Source organism: Populus alba, chromosome 5, assembly GCF_005239225.2.
Source record: "Populus alba chromosome 5, ASM523922v2, whole genome shotgun sequence".
Lineage (NCBI taxonomy): Eukaryota > Viridiplantae > Streptophyta > Magnoliopsida > Malpighiales > Salicaceae > Populus > Populus alba.
The window spans coordinates 18736887-18745719 of record NC_133288.1 but is presented as its reverse complement, the minus strand read 5'-3'; the positions used below and the strand labels follow the sequence as shown (position 1 = coordinate 18745719).

Below are 8833 nucleotides of genomic sequence, written 5' to 3'. Positions count from 1 at the left end.
TACAGCTGTGGTCATTGTGATATGGCTTGTACCAATGGAGGAGGTTACATGATATTTGGTGCACTTGAGAAGCACATTGTGACTTTGGAATAAAAATAAATCGATGGTTTCTTTTTAGTAACTACACACCGACGACTGATCAGAGATTTCCTTACCCTTAGCCTTTGGCTTGGAGACACGGTACGATGAACTACCGCTCTTGATGGAAGAGGAACACAAATCACAGATTTCTTAAGAAATATCTTGTATATAAACAGCTCCTTGTTCAAACCACGAAAAGTTATTTTGACAGAGCCAGCTTCCAACTAGTTACTTAAACTTCAATTTTACAGAGCAGTCAACTAGTATTATTCTACTAAGAAAAAGCAACGCCATTGAGAAAACAACAAGAAGTAACCCGTAGACAAGTGCCAACTAGTGGAGCTTGGATTTACAGAATATAGAGATGAGGTATCTATCTCAACTCGGACTTTGTCTCCAAATCCTCTTCCACCTCGGACACCAAATAGCTGTTGTCTGAATTTCTCACCGAACAATTGGCACGAATCTCTCCTTGGTTGCCTGTCAATACGCTAAGCTGTGACATTTTGATCATTGCAACCACGAACTTCTCGAAGAACAGAGCTTCATCTTCAGCAAAGCTTTTGACGATGCCCCTTGTCTTCTTGTACGAGTACAGGTCTTGGTCTGAGGTAAACAGGCCTTGGCGGTTCACGAGATCAACATAGTACTTATTGTCAAATTTATTAGGGGACCTGATATCTAGCACAGTGGTGTTGGTAGAGCTATTTGTGGGGCAAACTCCCTTGAGATCCTCAGCAAAGGTTTTCTCCATGGTGGGATCTTGGGTTGGATAGAGGCGCTCGGCGAAAGAGCCACAGTGACCTATACCAATGGTGTGGCCACCAGACAGGGCTACCACGTCGGTGGCATCGAGATTCTTGGCGGCGAGAGATCTGAGAATTGTGCTCGCATTATCAGTGGGTGGTGGCAGGTTGGCTAACGTTGCATTTTGCGTTGCAAAGTTAAGACCATCTCGCCTCCCCAAGGGGACATCATATTCAGGGCCACCTGACTGCAATAGAGAAAATTCACACAAGAAAACGAAGGATAAGGTTTTGTGTTGACTTGGAAAATTTATTCCTTGCACATGGTTTCACATTAATCGTGCTGATGCATGCATTTGGCCGATCGAGCGTAAGACATGGTACTGATGGATATTGTCGCCAGTTTGGAATTTTAAAATTTAAAAAGGGAGACTTCTTATACGTTTACTTTTCATAATGACCGCCAAAAGTCTCCCAAACCAGCCAACCCCATACGGTAAATGAACAAATTATTAATGTTCTTGTCATAAACTGTAATTAAAATTTAAAGAAAAAAACAAAACTTCCCCGCCATGAATAATGCAATAATAAAACCTAGAAAACAGTACAGATGTGTTTGGAACGTCTTGCAAACCGTGTTCTCATCAAATTTAAAATTTTTTTTATTAAAATTTAATGTGGTTTGTACTTTTTAGATCGTTTTAATATACTAATGTCAAAAATAATTTTTTAAAAAAAAAAAAAATATCATTGATATGCATTTCAGCACGAAAAGTTATTTGAAAAATAACTAATACCACACTACCAAACACACTCTATATCACCTGGATTTAGTAAGATGTTGAACTAGTCTACACGCTTCCATATTTTCATGGCTATAGAAGTGTGGGTCTCGACTAAAAATCATGACCTAGTTTAAAATTAAAAATAAAATTAGCCTTTTTTTTTCTTTCTAGTTCATTAATTAAGTTTAGACAACGTTTGGCATTATATTTTTAAAAATATTTTTAAAAAATTTTAATTTTTTTTTATTTTAAATTAATATATTTTTTATATTTTCAAGTTATTTTGATGTATTAATTTTAAAAGTAATTTTTTAAAAAAGTATATTTGATATATTTTTTTGAATAAAAAATATTTTAAAAAATAATCATAATTATATTTTCCAAAAACGCTATTTACTGTACGAGTTACAGGATAGTCATATATGCAACAACTACTCAAATCAGATTTGCTTCTTGCGCAAGCACTCAGCTGGATAAAAATTGACAGACATCATAAATTTTCAGTGCTTGGATATAAATGGTATGATGTTTGACATGGTCAACGACAAAGCTTTGTACGTGATATAGAGAGTAATTCAAGTATTGTTTTACCAGGTAAACAGAGTCACGGGCAGCTATTGCGACGATATCAGCACAAGAGACCACTCGCCCACACTCCTTGTGTATGCGCTCGCGGAGGTCGTCGATGATCTCAAATGCCTTCGCTCTCAAGGTCAGGTTGGGAATTGCATCTTGCTCGCTCGGACCACTCGCCGATCCATCAAGCAACACCGAGCCATCACATCCCTGTAATTCCACCGATCAAAATAAAATCATATTAATATAGCAATGTTTAATACATACATACATACATACATATATAAGTTACCTGAACAAAGCAGTCGTGGAAATGGAGACGAAGCAAGCCGGCAGCTTGGCCAATATCATTCTTGAACACTTTCTTGAGCTGTTTTCTTATAATTGATTCAGCTTTAGGACAGCGATAGTCGTAGAACGACCATGAGAGACCATTCACTACAGGAAAGGAGTTCCGTGCCTCCTTGGCACAAAAACAAGAAACTAGGAAGAGAGAGGAGATCAGAAGAAAAGCGAAGGATTTAGCAGTGATAGCCATGGTTTGGTTTCTAATGTCCTGGTTAGCTAAAGAAGGTGCTTCTTTATAGGCAATGAGAAGTCTCACGTTGTGCTAGTTGTCAGAATTGTTTATCCCCTGTTCCAAGTTTTGTAACAGTTTGATTTGTCTATGCCAAGTCTTTTGCCGTTCCCATCAAAATAATGTAAACAATTGACTTGTGGTTTTAGACTCTTGAGAGGTAGGTTGGAAAAGTAGCAGTTCACGTGGTGGCCACACACACATATAATCTTGTTATATGGTGTTTGAAATAGGATAATCAAAGTGTTTTTAAAAAAAATATATTAAAAAAATATTTTTATTTTATTTTTATTTTATATTATCATATTAAAACAATTTAAAACAAAAAAAAAAATCAAGACTTTCAAAAACTCCAATGAAAACGTGCGGCCAAAACACCTTCAATCCTATTGTTATCCAACTTATGATGTTATTTGAGGTTTATAGATATTTATTGTTGTCTTGTGCCGAATTTTTAACGATTTTTTTCAAGCTAAGGTTGTCGGCTTTAAGATTTTATAGACTTGTTATGTTGAATTTTTTAAGTTAATCAGAAAAATAAAATTGATAAAATTTGAACTCGTGATAAATTTTTTATTAAAATTAAAATATTATATAAAAAATATTTTAATTTAAAAAAAATATAATTATTAAATAAAATCTCATAATATTTTTATATTGCACAAATAAAAAAGTTTGGAGGATAAAAATGAGGTATAATGAATATGATGGTTGGAAAAAAAAAAAAAATCAAGTGTGAAATGGATAAAAGAAAGGGAGGAGGATAACAGGAGCATAGCATCTTGCAAGCCTTCTGTCAACTTGGCCCGGAAGAAAAGTTGTCCTTGTTTTTGTTTCTTTAACACGAACCATAGAAGTTCATTTTATCTTTTGTCGCACAGAATTGACGTCAAACCACGCGCTATTGACAATTTCGCTCTCCCTTCTCAGATCCTTCCGACCTCATTGTTTATTGTTGCTTGCTATTGCCGATGTATCGGGAAGAAAATATTAAAAACTTCGACTTTTTTAACATTAGTACTGTGTGAAAGCAAGAAAAATTGATAAAATAACACAAATATAAAAAAAATTGGTGAAAATTAGTAAAGGCTGGGAATAACAATATTTTAAAGAAATCGGTGGCATATAAAACATTTTAAATATTATATTAACAAATAAAAATAATATTAAAACAACAACAACAACATCACATCATCGGAACTTGGCTGGTTGATTGCAATATTTCTAAGGAACATTGAACGGTTCAATCCCTTTAGAAATACAATAAAATTATATTGTTCAAAGGGAGATTGAGTGATCAATATCTTACACGTATACATGTAATGTTTATAAGGAAAATTGAAAGCTTGCACAGTTTTATAGTCCTTTTGAATTTGATTCCTAGGATGCATTCGAAAAAGACTTGATTTAAGCGCACAAAAAGATGATCCAATCCAGGAATGTAACTAAAAATTTGTGACTTGAAATCGAAAATAGATCGATGGGCCATAGACAGCCCCATTTGGAAAACTAAAACGCATGCCCATTTGGGATTTGCTTAGCCTTGACACAAAGAGAGCAATGGGAGAGGGCTAATCCCCAGGAACACAAATCTCAACTTTAGTCAAGAACAAACCGTAATTATAAGCTATAGAACTTTGACAAAGCCAGCGTCCTATTAGGCATCCAAACTCATATGTTACATCCTCGACTATTTTATTAAGAACAAGCAGAATTGAAGTTGTCAGAAGAAGATAGCATCAGCATTTTGTAAGAAAAAAAGACAGCAACAAACCCATAATCAACAAGTGCACAGCGAACATTTCTTATCTAGCAAGTGGAATTTGGCCTTTCATGTTACTAGAATTTACTTCTTTCATATTAATCCGGACAGTGCGTCGAGACCCTCTTCCACCACAGACTCCAAGTAACTGTAGCCTGAATTTCTCTCCGAGCAACTGGTGCGAATTTCACCTTGATTTCCTGTCAAGACCTTGAGCTGTGACATTTTGATCATTGCAACCACAAACTTATCAAAGAACAAACTTTGATTGACAGCAAAGCTAGTGACAATGCCCCTTGTCTTCTTGTTCGTGTACAAGTCCTGGTCTGAAGTAAACAGGCCTTGGCGATTCATGAGATCGACGTAGTACTTGTTGTCAAATTTATTAGGAGATCGAATATCCAACACGGTTGTGTTATTGAAGTCTCTTGTGGGGCAAACTTCCTTGAGATTGTTGGCAAAGGTTTTGTCCATTGTAGGATCTTGGGTTGGATAGAGGCGGTCAGTGAAAGAGCTGCAGTGGCTTATACCAATGGTGTGGCCACCGGACAGGGCTACCACGTCGGTGGCATCAAAGCCCTTGGTGGCGAGAGATGAGAGAATTGTGTCGGCGTTGGCAAAGGGTGGCGGGAGGTTGTCTAAGGTTTCATTTCGAGTTGCAAAATTTAGACCGTCTCGCCTTCCCAAGGGAACATCATAATCTGGGCCACCAGACTGCAGTAGACAAAATGAATAGAAGTTAAAAAGGATTAGCTTTGGTTATGAGTAATGACTTATTACCGAAAGAAACTTTATTTGATTCATTACACACACGGAATTTCAAAAAAAAATTTAAAAAATTGAAAATTAATTTAAAAATAAAAAATATTTTTTAAAAAATACAGTTAAAACACAATGAAAAACACCACCTTAATATTGACAAAGCAGAACTCAAGTAGCCATGCATATATCTGTCCACGGACACCCGTTATATGTGTTTAATGATCATGACAAGTCACCAGAAAGTCATAGCAAAATTATATTTGAAAAAAATGATTTTTTTTATTTTTTTAGTATTTTTAAATTATTTTAATATATTAATATTAAAATAAAAAATAAATTTAAAAATTATTATTTTAATATATTTTTAAATAAAAAACATTTGAATAAACAATCCCTGCTACCCATAATATTAAATAAATAAATAAAATAATGTGCTCTTAAAAGATTATGAAAAATTAATTTGCCTCTCGCAATCACCGGTCAACTAACTGGATAGAAATCGACAGGCGGATATCTAAGCTCTGAAAATAACATTGGATAAGCTTATCTGGTGTCTTATCAGTCATATTTTATGCCCTTGGTTGCAGGATAACATATATTAAAGGTACATTCTCAGGCATCTCCTTACTTCTAATCTAATCTATATCTCATAATCTATTATTTGTAATTATTTCATGTGCGGTTAATTATTTGTAACTCAATTATTTGTAATTATTTAACATATATTAGCCCTCTTTATTTTTGTATTTTAAAAATATTTAAAAAAAAATTAAATTTTTTATTTTAATTTAATATTTTTTTGATGTTTTCAATCATTTTGATATGTTAATATAAAAAAATATTTTTTAAAAATAAAAAATATATTATTTTAATGTATTTCTAAGTAAAAAATATTTGAAAAACATATTTTTTAAACATGCTATATATAAAACATTCTCAAACACCTCCTTACTTCTAATCTAATCCATATAAAAAACGATTGTTATTATATTTTTAAACTTGTAATCTATTATTTATAATTATTCCATTCATAATTAGTTATTTAACATTTATTCCAGAAATACCATAATAAATTTGGATAATTAAAATTCAATTTTATTTTAAAAATCTAAGCTTTATATTGAACGTTTAATTTCTCAATATATCATTTTTATGTTATAAAAATAAGTTACTTAACATCTAACAAGGGCCATAATTTGGCCAATTTTTAATTGTATTATTAAAATCAATGAACCCAGATCTCAATCCTATATTTCCTAAAGAAAGATAATTAATTACAATGTTTTCAAATTAATTAATTAAGTGTGCTATTTTTTTTTTTTTGGTGGGGGAGATCAATTACACTACTTTTCCCAAAAAACAATATGGAAAAAGCTATTTTAAGAAAAAGAAAAAAACTCGATTTAGACTCGAGTCTCAAGAATATGGCTGGACTATATACGGATGTGTATATAACGATACAGGAGATGGTATTAAATCATGTGCTCCATACTAGCTAGCTAGGATCATTATCAAAAACTACGATAACAGAGAGTGATTCGAGTCGACTCACCAGGAAAACAGAGTCACGGGCTGCAAGCGCAAGAATATCAGAACAGGAGACGACAAGGCCGCAAGCCTTTTCCACGCGCCGGCGTAGGTCTTCGATGATCTCAAATGCCTTTGCTCTCAAGGTCAGGTTGGGAGGGGCGTCCTGCTCGCTCGGACCACTCGCCGATCCATCAAGCAATACAGAACCATCACATCCCTGCAGAGTTAATTTATAGATATTAATTAACTGATAAAAAATAGTGAGTTTTACAGCTGAACATAGTAGTAAATGCCAAGATGAGCTATGAATATATGAAAAATCCTGCAACCTGAACAAAGCAATCATGGAAGTGGAGACGAAGCAAGCCAGCAGCTTGCTCGATGTCCTTCTTGAACACCTTTTCCAGCTGTTTCCTTATAATGGATTCAACTTTAGGGCATTTAGAGTTGTAGAATGTCCATGACAGGCCATTCACTATAGGGATGGTGCCTTGTGCTTCAGTGGCACAAAACCAAGAAGCTAGAAAGAGAGAAGAAATCAGAAGAAGAGAGGTAAGGGACTTAGCAGCACTGGCCATGGTTTTGCTTCTTGAGTCTCTGCTTCAATCACAGGAGCAGATGCTTATTTATACGCAATATGAGGTTCTACGTGTGCTTTTTTTGACTCTGCTTTTACACTGTTGACTAATTAAAAGGCCACGTGGTGGACACATCCCCTGTGGTCATATTTACATGACGTTCCATCCTGGGATACACATGTACAGCAAAAAGCTAATTTGCCCAGTACTGAGAAAGTATCTTGCTGGAATGTGTGGTGGGTTTTTTTTTTTTTAAGATATAATATATTTTAAATATAAATTATATTTAATTATGTTTTTAAAAGCTATAAATATATGTTTTTTACTCAAAAAAAATACAAACTACCTCAGATTCAAATGATGTCTAACCCAGTGATCGAGTGATAAAAATTTAAAAGTAAAATATTTTGTTTTAACAAATTTTAAATTTAAATATTATAGTTGTTAATATAATAGTTACTGGAAACTTGTATAATTATTTATTTTAAAGTCTGTAAAATTAATCGAGGTATACGTAAGTTATCCCAAATATTTATATCAGTAAAATAAGGTACTAAATTCTTCGGTTATATATTTACTTTTTAAAATTATTAATTTAAGTTTTATAAATTTTAAAACTAGTATATTGTCATGTAAATTGACATGTACATCGACGTTAATAAAAAATATATTGTCTACTGTTCTAAAAAAAAATTAAATTAATTTCAGCTTCAGCATGTTAAAAAAACTGAAATATAAATATTAAAAAATTTATTTTTTTCAAAATTATTTATAAAATATAAAAACAAATGGATGTAAATAAATTAAATATCAAGTGGCGTTGATGTATCTCTTCCTTTTACAGGGTTTCATATTCGAACCTTTTTTTATATAAAAATTTGTAATTGATACGGGTCAGGTTTGATTTCTTTCTTTAACTTTCCCTTTTAATTTTAAAATTAGCATTTATAAAAATTCATTTTCTTAGAAATATTCTAGATAGAAGAGATCGTGGTATTGGATTATTTTCAGTTCAGCGAAGGAATTCTCACAAAGTAAAAACTAAGTGTTAGGATATTTCTAATGCTAACCGTAAGATTTGAAATCAAATAGCCTAAGAGTTATGTTTATTTATTTTTGATGAATTTTAATTTGATTTTTCTTCTTTAAATTCATTTTAATATTTTTATGAGAAAAGAGAAAATGTAAAAGATAAATTAAAATAAATAAATAAATCTTCTAAAAAAATTTAAAACTTAAAAAAATATATTTAGATTATTGAAATTCTCTTGGAATTATCTTTAAATTTGATATAATAATTTAAACCCACGATCTCAACTTTAATCCGTTGAATTATTACACAAAGTTGTTAATTAAATAATTAAAATAATTTATTAATCTGTTACATAAAAAGTTAAATCAATACTAGTTTCTTATTTGAGTTTATAATTATAATA

At 32.3% G+C, this 8833-nt stretch overlaps 2 protein-coding genes across 2 annotated transcripts; both read right to left on the bottom strand.

Annotated features, from left to right (window-relative positions):
• Positions 1-227: 227 nt before the first annotated feature.
• LOC118061806 (peroxidase 12-like) lies at positions 228-2846 on the bottom strand. The gene is made up of 3 exons (XM_035075381.2): positions 2481-2846; positions 2204-2398; positions 228-1075 (listed from the first exon to the last, which is right to left on the bottom strand). The coding sequence occupies exons 1-3, from the start codon at positions 2724-2726 to the stop codon at positions 455-457; spliced, it is 1062 nt and encodes a 353-aa protein (XP_034931272.1). The 5' UTR covers positions 2727-2846; the 3' UTR covers positions 228-454.
• Positions 2847-4363: 1517 nt separating this feature from the next.
• LOC118061805 (peroxidase 12-like) lies at positions 4364-7424 on the bottom strand. Its single transcript, XM_035075380.2, has 3 exons — positions 7149-7424; positions 6842-7036; positions 4364-5241 (listed from the first exon to the last, which is right to left on the bottom strand). Exons 1-3 carry the CDS (start codon positions 7395-7397, stop codon positions 4621-4623), a joined length of 1065 nt encoding a protein of 354 aa, XP_034931271.1. The 5' UTR covers positions 7398-7424; the 3' UTR covers positions 4364-4620.
• Positions 7425-8833: the final 1409 nt, after the last annotated feature.